This window comes from Zonotrichia leucophrys, chromosome 1A (assembly GCF_028769735.1).
Source record: "Zonotrichia leucophrys gambelii isolate GWCS_2022_RI chromosome 1A, RI_Zleu_2.0, whole genome shotgun sequence".
Taxonomy (NCBI): Eukaryota; Metazoa; Chordata; class Aves; order Passeriformes; family Passerellidae; genus Zonotrichia; species Zonotrichia leucophrys.
The window spans coordinates 33,285,278-33,302,840 of record NC_088170.1 but is presented as its reverse complement, the minus strand read 5'-3'; the positions used below and the strand labels follow the sequence as shown (position 1 = coordinate 33,302,840).

At 39.9% G+C, this 17,563-nt stretch overlaps 1 protein-coding gene across 6 annotated transcripts in view; it reads left to right on the top strand.

Annotated features, from left to right (window-relative positions):
* Positions 1-17,563, top strand: part of NR2C1 (nuclear receptor subfamily 2 group C member 1) — a 47,443-nt gene that overhangs the window by 3,155 nt on the left and 26,725 nt on the right. For 2 of the 6 annotated variants that reach the window (XM_064702078.1, XM_064702080.1), the window contains exons 2-3: positions 7,672-7,728; positions 15,150-15,257. In XM_064702078.1, coding sequence (XP_064558148.1) covers positions 15,186-15,257 — 72 coding nt within the window. In that variant the 5' untranslated portion in view covers positions 7,672-7,728; positions 15,150-15,185. Of the gene's footprint in view, positions 1-7,671; positions 7,729-10,649; positions 10,726-15,149; positions 15,258-17,563 lie in introns of all 6 variants that reach the window. The other 4 variants (XM_064702079.1, XM_064702076.1, XM_064702077.1 and 1 more) reach the window with 3 other exon arrangements.

The window sequence follows — 17,563 nt, the reverse complement described above, 5'->3', positions numbered from 1 at the left end:
TCATCAGCTTTTAATTCCAGAGATCACTGCATTAGTTGGCAAAATCTTAAAGCAGCAAAGAATTTATTTTTTGTAAGACCAAGCTCTTTAAAATTCCAGTTCTCTGAGACTGGAAGATGGCTTGTGCTGAGTCCCGTGTATGTGATGATGCAGGGCTGCAGATTTTGTAAGGAAATACATTCCTTCCTGAAGATCATGGTCTAAGAAGTGCCTTTCTGTATCAATATTTAGATTAATTTTGTTGCCTTTGCCAGGCCTTCTCTAAAAGGCTGTTTACATTTGAGTAATTTAAGTTACTTTTGTCCAACTTGGTAGCAAGCCAGGCTGGACTAAGCTCAGTATTTGAATGCCTTTGTCGGAAGTTAAAGTGGAAACTTGAAAAATATAAACCACCACAAAACTAATGCCAAACCCTCTGCTATTGTCATATGAGCCCTCATAAACGGTTATTTCATTCCAAATAAGTTGAGGTTGCTGTTTGTAATTTAGCAGTAACTTTGTGGTGTGAGCACTACCCTTTTTACTGTGGTAATGTGTTTCTTTTGAAGTCTTAGCAGGACAGTGTGTCAACATGAATCTTAATTGGACTTAATATGAAGATTTTTTTTTGAGTGCCTTTCATATGTTGATAGGAATTGAAAAAATCCCAAACCAAACCAAAAAAATTCCCAAACAGACACCCACACCCATTTAACAAAATCTAATCCTGTGTAGTTGATAACAAAGGAAAAAAATGGGGAATCACAAAGTGACTTGGGTTGGAAGGGAACATCAAGATCATTTCATTCCAACCACCCTGCCATGGGCAGGGATGCCATGCACTATATTGGTTTGCCCAGAGCCCCATCAAACCTGGCCTCCAATGTTCCCAGGGATGGGGCATTCCACCTTCTCTGGCCAACCTGTTCCAGTCCCTCACCACCCTTGCAGTAAAGAATTTCTTAATGTCTAATCTAACCTGCTCTCTTTCAGTCTGAGGCCATTCCCCCTTGGCCTGTCACTACATACCCTTGTGAGAAGTCCCTCTTCATTTTTCTTGCAGGCTCCCTTCAGGTACTGGAAGGCTGCAGCTGGGGTCACCCTAAGCCTTCTCTTCTCCAGGCTGAACAATCTCAGCTCTTTCAGCCTGAGGTGTGCCATCCCTCTCATCATCTTGGGGGCTCCTCTGGGCTCCCTCCAGCAGCTCCATGTCCTTCCTGTGCTGGGAGCCCAGAGCTGATGCAGCCCTGCAGGTGGGGTCTCACAGGAGCAGAGGGGCAGAATCCCCTCCCAGCTTGCTGGCCATGTGTTTTTGGATGCAGCCCCAGGACATGTTTGGTTTTCTGGGCTGCCGGTCCATATTGTTGTGTCCAGCCTCTCATCCAAGAGAATCCTCAAGTCCTTGGCAGGGCTGCTCTTGATCAGTTCATCCCCCAGAACATTTTGCATGGGTCAGTGTCAACTGGAAGGATGTGTGAGAAACTCACTTTTGTTGTATGAGGGTTTTGCTTCTTTGGGTTTTTTGTTTTGTTTTTCCTTTTAATCTGAAGGAAGCTGCCATGGATATGCAAATGTGCAAGTTTGTAAGGCCCATATTGGTCGTATTGTTGGAGAGGCTTGCTGATTTCTGTAAAGTATCTTCATGTATCTATCAACTGCCTCATCTGTGGCTGTAGTTCAGTGAATATTCCCAATATTCCAAATGGTCATCTTGCATAACACCTGAAAGGGCAATTTGGCATTATAGATAAGCTGGTGTAACATTGTGGGCTTTTTTTCCAAAAAGAAGCAGTCTTGATTCTAGTCCTACTTGCTTTTCCTGTGTTTTGTGTTGTTAGGTGCAGGGTGAATAAAGTCAGATGAGTTCACAGCTATACAACCATGAAGGCAGAGTGGAACAAGCCAGCAGTGGGGCTGCCTCCCATGAAATACTGTAATTGTACCATAGAGAGGGTTAGAGAAGGTTTTGCCTCCAAGTGTTTGGAAAGAAGGGTTTGCCCTTGCTGTGATGTGTTAGGGTGATGTTGCTGTGGCAGCTGGAATGGACCTGGCTGAACCTAATCCAGTGAATAGGGAAGCCTTGGGTCAGATGAGCTTCCTGCTCCTGGTTCATGGTGCAGCTTCAGCTCTGGTGCAGGGAATCAGTTTGGGGTTTTTTTATAATTTCTTCCTTTTGGAGGCTTCAGGTAGAGATGCAGGCTGTGGCTGACAGTACACAGGGCAGGTTACCTGACTAAGTGGCTGTCTCCTTCCCTAGCTCTGGCATGTAGCCAGTGCTCCTGGGAGTAGACTCCACTTGCCTTTCCTCCTCCTTTTCCAGTTGGTTGTGGGACTAGTGAGCTAAGTCAGCTCAGCTGTGGCTGATTGGGCAGGTTCTAGAGATGCCATGGTAAAAGAAGCAGAAGCCAAGACGTAAAAGTGGGGCTATCCCTTTGGTGCCCCAAACTGTAAAAGTTATTTGTTAGTCAACTGAAAATTTATCCTAGTGATTCTGTTTTCTCATATTTCCTCCCAGTGTAGCACTTGCTTACAAGAAAAGGTAGTGAGAGCACTGATTTTAAATTATTTGCACAGGCATGCCTACAAATGCATCTCTTTCTGTATTGCTCTGTGCATTTTAATTACTCCCTTACGCTTTTGCAAGTGTCTCATTTTCCCTTGTTTGCCTGCAGGTCCAGCTGCTTCAGTTTTGTGTTGTTACTTACTGTTATATATGCACTGGCTAAATCTTGGTCTCATGTGAATTTAAAAACAGTATCTGACTGGGTTTCAAGGGTCACATAAATATTCCTCAGTTCATTAATAAAGAGAATCTTACTCCTTTAAATCTGCCAACTCTTGTACTCTCTTGAACAGTGGGGTTTATAGAACCATAATCCAAGAATAGCTCATTTAGCGTGCTGTGTTCATTGAGCTTTTCCTGTATGAAGCATTGAACACAGTAGCATCATTTGTTCCACAAATGTGTTTGAATTCCTTGGTTTAATTCACTATCTGTAAAGCATTGCAGAGTACTGCTCTAACATACAAAGAAATCTTGAGGGGGGTCTTTAACTTATTTAAGCACTAACTCAGGCACATTTAATCATGGACGGCTCGTTAAGTGCATTCTATTCCATGTGTAGGGGTTTATTAAACAACTTTGGCACAGGCTATGCTGAATTCTTAATTAGTATATGATTAGTTTGCTAATGGAAGTGAGGACTAGTTTCCATTTTAAGGTACAGAGTACCTGTAAGCCCAATGTCATGACCTGAGCTAAAATCCTTAGTTGACTTTGAGACATATTGAAATCATTCAGTACTGAAGCAGTGTTTCTACAGTAGATTGTTTCCACTTCTTTTGCAGTTGGTTTTCTGTTATATTCACTTTTTGAGCTTTCCTAAAAAGTCATGTTGACCTTCCTGTATTTACTGTGTGTCATGGTTTAACCCCAGGCAGCCACTTGCTCGCTCACCCACCAGTGGGACTGGGGAGAGAATTGGAACGGCAAAAGCTGGAAAACTCATGGGTTGAGATAGGGGCAGTTCAATAGGGAAAGCAGAAGCCACACAGACAGGCAAGGTGAAACAAGGAGTAGTTCACTGTATCCAGCTGCCAGGCAGGTGTTCAGCCATGTCCAGGGCAGGCTGCTGGCTGAATATCCCATGTGATGGCAGGGGGGCCCTACCGTGTGCAATGCCTGCTTGGGGAGACACATGCCAGCGCTCCATCTCCTTCTTCCTCTTTCCATTTTTATATGCTGAGCATGTCATATGGTCAGAATATACCTTTGGTCACCTGTCCTGCTGTATCTGCCACCCATCTCCCATGTACCTCCAACTTCCTCACCAGTGTGGCAGCACAAAAAGCAGAAAAGGTCTTGGCTGTATGTGAGTGCTGTAAGAAATAACAAAAACATCTCTTGTTATCAGCCCTGTGTTCATGACAAACCCAAAACACAGCCCCATACCAGCTACTGCAAAGAAAGTTAACTTTCCCCCAGCCAAAACCAGCACACTGATAAAAACAAAAAGTGAAGTTCACAGTAACTTCTGCAGTCATAACTAATTAATGTACTTGTATAAAGTATCTAGAACATACTTGTGTAACTTCATTAGTTTAACAGGTTGATTTCATCTGGGAAAGACCCCTGTATTAAGACACAATCCATACTTAGTAATTAGAAGCATCATTTTTCACTCCATACATAGAGTCAAACTGGTTTAACAGTGCCAGCAGGGTGAATTAAACTACTAAAATTTAACAAACATTGTTTTTGTAGCAGTAAAACTGGTCAGGGGTATGCGGTACTTCTTCCAAAGTAAGCTGAAGATCTTTGGAATGGACAGAATTTGCTCATGTTATGTTTCATGCTGATGTGGTTTGTTCTTACTCATTTAAAGGACATTACATTAGAATCAAGGCACTTGATAGTGGGCCAGCTATACCAACAGTGTAATATAATAAAATGAGAAATGTTGTCTTTTATGTCAAATTGAGCATCAAAGCTTAAAGAAATACACTTCCTGGTACTAGTTTTAAAGTCCTTAGTCTACACAGGTATGATATCTAAAAATGCTATTAATAGGAACCTCCTACTAAGACAATTAAAGTTGTGTAACTTTTGTCCCTGGAGAAGGTTAAGTTAAATGGTGATGTCTTCTGGGTATAACTTAACTGTACTAGTGGAGAGGTTAGTGCTTCTGACTACCAACCCTCAAAATTGCTGTCTGCTCTCATGGGAATGAATGTTTCCTGACCCAGTTCAGTTGAAGTAAGCCTGAAATACTTTAAAAAGTAAGTATTTCATAAGTTATTTTGACTAAAACATTGATAATTGTTCCTTCCTCAGCACATAAAAGCTGAGGAAGAAGTAGAGATGAGGGGTTTAATTGGTGCAAGCTAATGAAAGTTTCCCACTGCTGTGGTGGCCTACAGGGTGCTTAAATAACAGTGGAACACCGCTGGACTGGATGATGCCAGATTCACCACCACCCTGTTTGTACCAACTGGTGATAGTGATGCATTTAAAAATAATTCTGAGTCTTGTCAAGAAGGCTCACTACCTCATTCACTAGGGAAATAAACTAACAGTATGTAACTTACAGACAAAAATATTTTGGTAGCATTTTGAGTCTGAAGATTGAACAGAAAAGCAATAAATGCGTTTTAAAGCATTTAAGAGGAAGTCTAATGCCTGCCTTCTGTCAAAGTGCCTGCTTTTAGATGGTGCTTCTGGTGGGTGGGGGATTGAACTTTTGTAAGGAAAAGTGATGGATATATAATTCTGCTTATTTTTTTTTTCAAATGTTTTTGAAACAGCTTCATTTTTTATTTAATTACGTGACAAGTAATGGTGTCAAGCAGTCAAGGAATAAATTTGAGAACAAGTGCAGTGATCATCCTTGTAGAGCAGGTCTAATCAGTCTAAGTACAATGCTGATATTTGTGTTACTCTCTACCTAGAGCAACAGAAGCAAAATGTCTCTGTGCTGTCTATCTTCTGAGAAGAGGATTCTTCCCTGTTCCCAGAAATAAGAAAATAAACAAAGGGATCATCTCGGACTAGGGGAATACAAGGCTGCCAAACTAGAATGTACATTTGCAGAGGCAGTGGTTTAATCATATTGACATTTGACATACTTGTCAGCAACACATGTTTTTAAAGGAAAATTTTAGAAAGGTTATGTTTGTTCTGTAGTTTTATAGTGTGTCAGATTATAGTGGTAGAAAGTCAAAGAAGGAAGTAAGAGCTTAAGCTGTGACAGTGTCAGTGGCTAAATGGCTGTGGGACAAAGAACTTCTTACCACTTCATTTTTCAGAAATTTTGTGGTAAAAGTAAAGGCAAGGATCTTGGTCTGATGTGAAAAAGGGAAACCAGTAGACCAATTGAGTAGTACTTGTTATAGGCAGCTGTAGGCTTACTGGTTGGAACAGCAGCAGTTGAAAATAATTTTTGCAGGAGTATTCAAAGTGAAATATAAATAAAGCAAAAATTATTTGGGCAGTGTTTGTAAACAACATAATGCTTGTGTGTTGGCAGGAGCGGAGCCTTGGCTCTCCTTCCTCTCTTCTAGTCATGATATAACTAATATTACAGTTCTTTTAACTGTTGGACATTATAAAACAGACCCTAAAACTATGTGCAGCTTTTTTATGTTGTGGTCTCTGGTCTTGTAGAATTCCAGGTTTCCTCCTTTCAGCGTTCTAGATAACTTTAGAAAGGAAGCAAAAATGTGATTATCAGTCTTAAATATCTGAATAAAATTTGGTTTATCATGGTTTGTCTCATTCATTTTGAAAGGAGAAGAGACTCTTCTAAGGAAAAACCTGGCAATTAATTGACTCCATCTACTTCTTTCCTATACTAGCAATAAACATTTCTCATATATGGGCTGGTGTGTCCTTTGAATGTGTATGGCGTGGTTTTGACAAGCATGGAAAAAAGCATTTCTGAAAGCAAGAAGATTCACATTAGATGAGAACACCTTGAAGATCACTTCTGGTTGTTGAAGATCAAAACTCAGACTGATGATACTTAGAATAATTAAGGTTGAAAAGAAATTGAATTCAGCTGTTAAGCCAGTATCCCTGTGGTTGTCTCTAGGCCTGGTGCTGTTCACTTCCAGGGAACAGCAATTCCAACTGGGCAGTCTGTGCCAATGCCTGACTACTCTTTCAGTGAAGAAATTTTTCCTGGTATCTAATCTAAACCTCCCCTCGTACAACTTCACTCCTTTCAGGTGCTTGTAGGGAGCAGTAAGTTTCTGCTGTGCCTCCTTTTCTCCAGGCTGAACCCTCCAGGCTGAACAACCAAGTTATGCTCCAGCTCCATTGTCCTCTGGACTGCCTCCAGCACCTCAGAGGCTTTCCTGCAGTGAGGGGCCCAGAACTGGACATGACATGTGAAGAGTGGCCTCACCAGTGCTGAGTACAGAGGGACAGTCACTGTCCTGGCCATGCTGGCCACAGCCCTGCTGATCCAGGCCAGGATGCCCTTGGCCTTCTTGGCCACCTGGGCACATGCTGGCTTGTATTCAGCTGCTGACCAGCATCCCCAGGCCTCAGCCCCTTGATCCAGCCTGTCCAGATCCCTCTGCAGAGCCTTCCTACCTTCCAGAAGGTCAGCACTCCTGCCCAGCTCAGTGTTAGCTGCCAACTTAGTGAGGGTGCCCTTGATCCCCTCATGTGGATCATTGGTAAAGGTGCTGGAGAGGGCTGATCCCAGTTCTGAGCCCTGGGGAGCACCCCTGGTGATTGGCCACCCCTGGTGATTGGCCACCAGCTGGATGTAGCTCTGTTAGCTCTGTTTACCACCACTCTGGGCCCAGTTTTCTACCCAGGGAACCCTGGTCAAGCCATGAGCTGCCAGTTTGTCCAGGAGAATGCTGGGGCAGATGGTGTCAGGTCTCAGCCTTGCTAAGCTCTGGGTAAGCTACACCCATGGCCTTTCCTTCATCCCTCAAGTAATTTTCTTTGCTGGGAAATGAAGGTTGTGAGGTGTTTATGGAACATTTTTCAATTTCAGGTAGCTTTGAATTTAGAATATATTTATTATTTCATGTGAAACAATTCAGCCACTGAGAATATTGCTGGAGTAACTCAGGAAAATAAGCTTTTAAAAATATGAAAAATGTGCTAAATTTTAAAATTTACATAATAGAAGAAAAGCAGCTGAAGCAATTTTTTTTCTGCTTAATTCCTTGCAGGGATGTCTAAAGAGTGATTAAGCATACCTGATGGGAAGTCTAACACAGATACCCTAGGTAAGCAAAATAAGAACTACAAAACCTTTTACAGCTGCGTTAGCTGTAAAAATCTGTAGATTTTAGCTGAGAACTTGCAGATAGTTGCCCTTGACCTGTCCTGCTCCCCTGTTCCCAGCACAAGATGAACAGCTTAACACAGCTGCTCCTGAGAGGGAGGGCCTGGCTTCTCACTCAGGTGCCTGTGGGTTTGTGTGACTCCAGAGTGAGCTGTGGCAATCAGCAATAGGAGAGTTTTGTGGTGCAGTTCAACTGAATTATCTGCTTCCCACCAGTAACAATGGAATGAAGATTTGCCTCCTCCTTGAGTCTTCCTTCTTTTCCTCCCTCTCTTGACTTACAACAACATATTCTCTCTTCTGGCTGCAATAAAATGAATCTGACTGCAAAAGAAATCAAGTTCATTGTGCTTACCTAGATGATGTTTGGTGCATTTCTGCCAGCTGAGTTTTCTCTCCTTTTAGTGAGTTGAATATTCCTACTGGAAAAGTGGAGACAAGACCACTGCAGCTTGGTCAGGGTGAGCAGGACCTCCTTCCTGGGAGTGGGCTGTGAATTCTGTTCAAAGGGCCTTTGAAATTATTCCTTGACTTGGCAAGTAAGAAAGAAGTTTCTGCCAATTCAGTTACTTGAACTGATTTCTTAGGCATTACGAGTATGCTAGCACATGAAGAGATGTAATTATAAGCCAAAAATGGAAAATGGGATAGGAATGCCTCGTTAAGCTCTCCATATCTGCAACATGATTTGCAACATGAAATGTTGTCTAAGAGTTTATACTTGAAATGTTGAAGCTGATCTTTTTTCACTGTTATACATGCTCTTCAGAGCAAAGTTACATGGTTTATTGGAGGTGATTTCAATTTAGATAGTTTAGTACAGAGTACTGGTGTTACAAATAGTGATTTTGTCAGTGCCCTTTGGTTTAGGGATCACTGAGTTAAATAAAGCAACAAGTCACAAAAGAATCTACTTCTTAGTGTTTATGCAAGTTGAAAGTGCAAGTGTCCAAATATAAAAAACGGTGTAATATGTAAATTCTTGTCAATAATAGTGAGTACGTTCCTTTTCCAGTGTGTGCATGCCTCAAACTCATGATTTGTGTAGCTTTGACAGCTGGTTCTGCATCCCTAAGTTGAACCACCTTGTGCTTGTTCCAGACAGCATGAAGAGGTAGGATAGGTTCCACCTATTCTGCACGTTCCTCTTCATCATAAGACTTCAGTCTTGTTTGTGAGCCTGATGTCCTATGTTCATGCAAGTGCAGTTCAAATGAGTCTGCTTTAGATAAGTTTCAAAAATTCTCTGCCAGGTTTATGCCTCTCTGAGAGCCAGTTTCCCAGTGATGCATTGTAGTTGCATACAAATGTATTCCTTCACTGCTTTACTCCAAGGTGAAACATGCCAGTTTAAATCACTTTGAGTCTTTAAGCTAAGCTGTTTTACTTAGCTCACATCTTGACATGAGGGCAGTTGCATCTGATTTAGGAGAACTAACCAGCTGGTGCAAATTAATACCTCAAAGTGATTTCCTTGTTACTGTGTATTGAAGTAGCACTCATTTCTGGCACTCTGTATGTTAACAGTACAATATTTGATTGCTAGTATTTTATTTAAAAGAAGAAAACATTGATAGGACACATTGCCTGCCTTGAAAATTCCAAGTGCTCTTTGAATAGTGGTTGTGCTGCAGCTCACTGGATGCAGAAGTGGGCTAACAGAGTGCTCCTGCAAGGATGCTAACACCTAGATCTTCCTAGGTGATAATGATTTTCAGCATAAGCTTCAGTATCATATCTCTATATGCATGCCTGTTATCTTTTGTCCTAATTTAACTAATAATGCAGCTTGCTAGTGAATGATTAAGAATGGTCTAATGGACAAATATTTCTGTATTTCCCCTTTCACACATTAATTGGGCTTTAGTATACCACTGGGCACACTTCCAAGGCTTGCAATTCTTGCTCTAGTCAAGAAATATTTCTCTTTCCAGTTTTAAGAGCAGAATTAGATAGAGTTATACTTGAATTAAAAGTGAGTTATTTTTTTATTTGCATGGCTCATTGGGGAGGTTCCAAGTTTCATTGAGGAGTTGGTAATTCCTAGGAGTTCCAGAAAAGTTAAAGAATAAAAGCCAGTATTAGTGTAAGAGTAGTCGTTGTTCATACAAGAGGTAGGTATTGTAGTGTTTTTAATTTGCTTTTGTCAGTAAAATTGTTTATATGATGCTTTATAATCTGTGAATGTTCCTTTTAAGTACTGCCTAGTGAATATTTGTATACCAATAATATAACACATAATGTATGCCTTGACAAATAAACAAGGCATGCATCTGAATCCTTTTTACTGCTTTAAGGTAGCAGTGTCTGTTAAACCCCACAAAATTCTTCTTAGGAAGATTTGGGCTCGTGCTGTGGCTGCAGTATTGATAATGAAACATCATCCTTTTTTTTAAACACTTGTCTTCTGTGTCCCAAGTACTGCTGCCTGTTAGTTACAAAATTGATCTTCAAGCACTCCTGTTAATACTAAAAAATCTGTATGGGTCCAGAAGTTAGAGTTGCCCCTCTTGATTCACATTAACAAAAACTTCCTGTGTTCCAGTTTTTTAAGATGTTAAACCTGGACCTGTTGATGTCATGGTCAGTAATAGACTTCTGTTCTCACAGTGATTTTATTGTTGCTTGTTGGAAAAGCAGAAGAGGAAAAATAGGAAGTCTCTGTGTGAGTTATTTAAATAAAACAATACAAGGTTTTCAAATAGCAAATTATTTATTTTTATAGTATAAGCAAACTTTAAATTCTGCAGGGATGTCATCTTCATACAACCGTGAACGCACTTATGTGAACTATATTTTCCCCAGAATATTTTTACTTTTGAAACTACAGATGTTAAGCATCTTCTTTCCTTTCTTTGACAGGAAATTCTGGTGATTAAAGATCATGGCAACCATAGAGGAACTGGCCCATCAAATTTTTGAACAGCAGATGGGAGAGGTACATAAATTTTGAGTCCTATTTAAGAGAAATTGAATAATAAAATGCACAGACTGACATGTAAAAGCCCAAATCATTAAAGAAAATTTTTGATACAGACAAGGCTTCTGGACACTTCCCTCAGAAGGAAGAAGAGCCTGCTGTGTCCATTTTAAAGTTACACTGCAAAGCCTTTTTTGCCAAAGTGCACCCCACAAAAATTAAGAACAATCTAGCAGGGTTTCCACTAGGGCACCAGCTTTTCAGCTTGCTGTCTGAGCCTGTAGTGGTTTTCAGAGAGCCATCTGGCTGTGTAATTGCTTTACTCCCTCGTAGTTTAAAAAGTCAGGACACAACTATGCAATTACTGCATTTGTCATTTTTGGCTTCACTAGTAAAGTTTTGCCATGTTCTTCACTTTCAGATATATGTGCTTGCTAGGTGTCAAAAGAAAGATTGGGCTCCTGTTTCTGCAGATTCCTAGTTCTGGTTCTGTGTGACCTATGTGCAGAATCTGTGTGCTGCAGCCAGAGAACTGCCAGAGATCCACAGATAGTTTGGGAGTGTGGACATGGGTATACATAGTTATCTAGAAAATTTCAGCATAGCATAGACTATTTAAAATAACAACACTGTAAAATTAGATAGGGGCAGTAATTTATGTATCTTCAATAAGTGTTATTTTTTAGCTTGAAATATCCACTCTTGGATTCTTGTCTAGATGTAGATTTACTTCTCAAGTAATTTTATTTCCTCTCAGCATTGATTTCAGATGGAAAGGTTGGAGTGGAGGATGGGATGGTTAATTCTACTCTGAATAAATTTTCACAGCTTTTATTTTTGTAGCATGAGTTGTTCTGAGTGCTGCTAAGGCAATCTCAAAAGACTTAAGTGGTTTATGGGATGTTTGCTTGTTATTACTTGTCCTCTTCATTAGGTGAGAACACGTGTTTAATGCAGTTTTGTTTTGGGACTGTAATTCTTTGTTGAGGACTAAATAGGGCTGTATTTCCTGTTTAAATTGGTTTGGTTTTGACAGTGCAAGGCTAGTCAAAGCTAGCTGAAGTGTACATTCCCCTCAGGATGGCGTGATGAAGGTGTTTGCCTCTGGGGTTTGTTTCTCAATTTCATAATGCGATTCCAGGACACACTGAGGTGACTTAGTGTCTCAGTACCATGGGAGAGACCGGGTCCTTTTTCTGTTTCTTTCCTTATTAATTTCCCCACCAAGAGCAAGCTAATAACCCGGCCAAAACAAGTGGAAGATTTTCTGCTGGGTTAGCATAGAGTAGGGTCTGAGAAGGCCCCAGTGACTACCAGAGCCAGCACACTGGTAGCCAAAGGAAGGCAGGGGAGAAAACAGGGAGAGTGAAGGTGCAGTGCTGCAGAGAGCTGTAGCTGTTCTTGTCTATGGTGAAATCACAGCTGTACAGTTTTCATGGCTGTTGTTTTGTCAGCAGTGGAGATTAGGATTTGTGCTTTAGCGAGGTTTCACTGACTAAGATGGTCACACCATATTTGGCAGCAGTGCAGCTTAACCATTCCCCAGTCCTCACTTAGCCACTTATTCTCACCCTGTGCTAGTCTTGCTCGTGTAAGCTCTGTGTGTCATCATGTGTGGACAAAACTAGGAAAAAAAATGAATGACAGCATAGGGTAGGAAGGTCATCTCCCTGTTGGTTGTGATCAGTGTGCGGCCCAACCAGGCGTGTGCTTGGAAGGACTGGAAAGCATCCCTGAGGGCAGTGCAAACTGGGACCCCTTAGGCCAAAATTGTTGTCACAGGTCCAAGCCATGCATGAATGTGCTGTCTGAAAGGTGGAATCAGCAAGGAAAGCAGTCTCACAGGGGCCTCCATGCAATAACTTTCATTCCTACCTACATACAGGCTGTAATTGCTTGGTGGCATTCCTAATCACTGAAAAATCATAGTTTAAGATCTAGAGAGCTTCAGCAGTATTTTTGCTAACATTTATAATACTCTTGTTGAAGTAGTTTTAATTGAATTTACAAGAAAAATTTACATGAGTAGAACCTGAAAGGAAGAAGACCTGAAGGGAAAATGCATTCCACTATTGAGGATAATGGAAATGCTTCTGTCTCTCATTGAAATAATGATCAGAAGTGTTTTGTACATAGATTTTGATTTTTTAAATAATGTTAATTGTTGTTCATGAAGCATTTTAAGTCACAAAATTACCACAACAGTTTTACAATGGTGTTCACAAGCATACTTTTGTTAATTTAGGCCTTTTTACATGAAAGCAAAACATTGAAGCAAAATATAACCCTGTGTGTATGGAGCATAGTGCAGTGATTGTCGTTGCTCAGATTCTGCCATCTGCTAGTCATCTTTTGCTCAGTGCAAGATAATTCCTATTTCTGTATCAAGACCACATTTCTTGAATCATGTAGCAAAGATACCTGCCAAGAGCATTCTTTATTTAATCTCTGGCTGCATACACTAAACTGTGGTGTTTCATTTCCACAGTCCTGCCAGTTTGCTGTAGCAGAGGAAAGCTCTATCATTGTTGAAACAGTCTGTCACACATAAAAAGTAGAATTTTAAACAAATTTTGCAGTTACTCTTATCAATATTAACTGAAATAAAAAACCTTGTATTCTGCATAGAAGTAAAACTGTCAAGCTGACATTTTGTGGGGTTAAAAAGTACATGTGGATCATGACATTTTAAGGGAGCAAATGTGAAGCAGTTCTATAACATGTAGCTTATTTTGTAAAGCAAAGGTAAATGCATGTAAAACTTTAATCACTTCTGAATCAACACATGTACCTGTTGATTTCAGTGGCTGATGCAGAACTTCAGTGCTTGAAAGTACCTCTCTTGAACTGAAAATGCTGCTGGTTGATGAACAGTTTTTTGTCCTTTACTGAAGCAAAGAAGCAGATATTATTTAAAAGTACTTGTACTCAGAAAAATTGGGTATTTTTAGAAAGCAGTGTCCAGAAATGACTCGGCAGTAGTTTGACAAGCATTTCTTTTGGTGGTGCTGGCAGTTTAAGTAATCTCCCCAGCAGATTAGCCTCACTCATTTGCTCTGATGCATCTGCTTCTGAGCATTGTGGAGACTGGATATAAGAAGATCTGTGCTAAGAATAGCCTTTGTTTGCTGGGCTGCTTTTCAGCCTGCACCGGTGTCCGGTGCCAGATCACGGAATGACTGAGCAGCCAGTTTTACCTGCCACACTGAGGGGAGAGGAGCAAGTAAATCATGAGATTGCTACCAGAAGTAGCACCTTTTTGGGCAAAATTTCAGAATCAACATAGGGTAATGGGAGAGTCTTACCCTCCACCCCACCCCTCTCTCATACTGACCTCGAGCTGTGTGTTCTGGCCTGCTTTTGTCTGCTGATACTAGCATTTAGATGATGGTATGGTTGCAAAATCAGGAAGCTGATCCAGGAGGAAAAAAAAGCCTCACAAACTGTTATGAAATAGTACCTTGACTGCAATATACATATATATTCTCTGTATTAATTGGGAGGGGCAGAGGGGCAATGAGGTGCAGAGATGTATTGGTGTAATGGTGTAAATACTGGGAATTATTGGTAATAGAGATTTATAGGATGTTGCAGGCAGTTTTGTGAATAGCAAAAAGGTTTTGGAGTTACCTGGGAATTTAAGACAAAACTTTCAGGTTAAAAGTGTCTGTAAGCCCTGTGAAGAGAAATTCTCTTTATAGTGCAAAAAATCTGGCCTTTCTGATTGAGCCTCTACAAATAGCAGCTGTCCTTAATTTTTATTGACAGATATTGTAATGAATAACACAATACCTTCCCTCCATGCCATTGGCTGTAGGCTGTGAAGAATTTTTAAAATACTGATAACTGTTAAAATACTTCAATAAATTGTGTTTGAGAGCATTCACACAGATATTTTAATACAAGATACACTATTTGCAAACTTTACACAATTTATTAGTTTTCCCTGCCTTTGTTAATAGTTCTCCAGTATAGAATTCTTTAACAGAAAAACAGAATTGAAACTGCCAATTGCTGTTTCCATACAAAAAAACCCTTCTGTCACTTCAAGGGAGCCATTAAAGTACATTTATTGCAAACATAGCACAGCTGTGATGGTAGGTATTGTGTCTCATGAACATCAACAGTAGTAAATATTCGGGTCGGTTGCCATACACAGACATGTCAACAATTAATTGCTTCACTTAAAGTATTTGTAAATTTCACATTGGAGGGTGCTTTGAGATGGGTCTAAATCAGAATTTTCTAATTAGAAAAATTAAAGTGTTGAACTAGATTACAAGCATTCACATTTTTTATAGAGTAAGAGTGTCAGATTTTCCATGGCCTTGTTCAGAGAAACTGGAAGTTGATGAAACCTGAAGGTTTACTCCATTAAGGTAGTGGCTCCATTAAAATAGTGTATCTGTTGTCAGTCCATGCCATTTGTTTCTCCTTCCTAGGTTACCCATTCGCAGGAAGGAGGTGCACAGACACTCATGGATGGAGCAGCACAGCGAATACAGATTGTCCCTGCAGATTCGGGCCTCTCTTTATCACAGCGTATACAGGTATGCTTCATCTGATGTATTTTAAAACAGACATGAGCTGTTTGCTTCTGCCAGTTTCCACATGCATTCTTTTTTGTTTTCATCTTGTTACTTGCTTTAATGTAAATATTCAGCCCCAGATGGCAGAGACCCTTTCTGTATAAATAGGAATAAAACAGCATTCCAGTCTTTCCTCTCTTTTTCGTTTTTTTTCTTTTTCCCTTGTAAGAATTTTAACGTCACAAAAATCCTAAATCACTGAACAGAAAAATACTTTTTGCAAGTGAAGCTATTCCTTGAAAGTTGAATTTTTTTTCTATTTGGTAGTTCAACTAAGTTGGAGGATTTCTACGTTTTGGAGCAGAAGTGGGGAGGGAAATACTGCATTGTATCTTTGAAGTAATGAAAAAATGCAGAGAAACTTAATGTCTGAGAAGAATACTGATTTTTGGTTGTCCCAACCCATGTTGTATCTCTTGGTATTATAATCCATAACCTGGTCAAGTAATAACCTCCAGCTGAAGTGAGGGTAGTGAAGTTTTTGGCAGTGTAGGTATGTAAATCAACACACAGATCTCTGTGGAGACTAGGAACATTTGGGGAATGAAATTTTATGTTTTATGCCATAGAAGTCAGTGCAAATCAGTTTTATTTTTAATTTTCATTGTAGAGAAAAATATCAACTGCAGAATAAGTGTAAAAAATATTCTCAGATATATGTTGTTCATACAAAAGCACACATTTAAGTGAGCCAGCTGCTAGTATAATCTTGGCTGCTTTTTCTTTTAGCAGCTTCACTCTAAACATTGTCCTCTGTTTTCCTCCTGTTTTGGTGCATTATGTGCAAGCTTTCAACCTTCCAAGGCTCTTCACAACCACCCCCTATACAATATGGGGTTTTTTTAGATTTATTACCCCCCCACCTGTGCTCTAGTTGTGGTATGTCTTACCAATCATGTAGGTCTCCATTCTTTCAGCTGCCTCTGCTCTGTTTCTCACTTCCTGTACAGCTGTACTTTTTATTAATTAATTTGTGCTCATCAATTAAACAGCATTCTGTCTTCAAAAAGGATGGTAAGCACTTTGGCTGTTGTCTCTTGATGTGTGTGGAACAACACTCAGTCAAAACACACATCCTTCCTGCAAGAGACATCTACAAACATCACTAGTATCAAACTTAGTAATAAAAACTTTGCTCAGAGAAGAATTTATGTGAAGAGCAAAGTAGTTTGTAGGAATAAATGTATCTCTGTGAAATGTCCAACATAAATGCTACATTTAATGATTTTGAGTTTTTATTTCCAATCATTATTTTTTCCTTTATTATTATTAAATGCACCTAATTATCTGAAACAATGAAATAAAAAATCCTCAGTAGAAGATTCTTTAAAACATGTTTCATTAGTCACTCTTAGGGAATGCTAGCATTTCTTCTGGGAGAAAAGTTGAGTGTTACATTTGCTCAACAGGCATTCTGCACAAAATTGCTCCTGTTATAAGCAAGTGTATTAGTTGTCTGTGTTTAGACATTTGCTTTTTTGTAAAATAGGAACACACAGATACTGAGGTGTTTGTTGAAATGATGTTCAAATGGAAATCAAAACTTGTTAACAAACAAGGCTTAAAAGCAATAAAGGAAAACAATATCCTCCATTATCATCAGGGTGCTTATTTGAAATACATGAGGGTAGTGTATTTTTTATGCAGTCAATCCTGAATTGATATATTCCTGTTTTATAATATTATTGTTTTAGCCATATTGAGTTTCAGGTTATTAAGAAAGATAATGTGTTGTCACTGATTCGTGGTGGATTCGTGGTCAGAAGATAAATGTTTTTCCTCTTCCCTTTGACAATGTTTTTCTCTTACCTTGACATTTAGGTATTGCAGGTTGTTGTGCTGTGCTGAACTGCTCCCCTTTTCAGTGTCGCCATTGCAGTGTAGGTGGGGCTTTGCAGGTGTATGGCCATGAGAGTCAGCTGCAGTCAAGAACCTGCTTAAGTGTTTAAACTGCTTTCTCTTATGGCTCTGTCAGTTGTCAGATGCTTGTCAGGTGCAGAAAACACTTGTGCAGGTTGAATACCTTTGTAAGGATATTAATGTAGCACTGTACCTACTTTATCATGTAGTGAAAACTGCCTGGGCATCCTCCTAGGATTGCAGGAGCCCATTGGAAGACTGGGACTCTATTTGTTAAATAGAAGGTGAAGTGAATTGGGTGAAGTATCAGTGGTTCTTCTGCCTACTCTCCTGCCTTATTTATCTACAAGTACATATATTTTTTTAATTACACAGCTGGGCTACAGTAGGAAAAAAGATTACTTAGT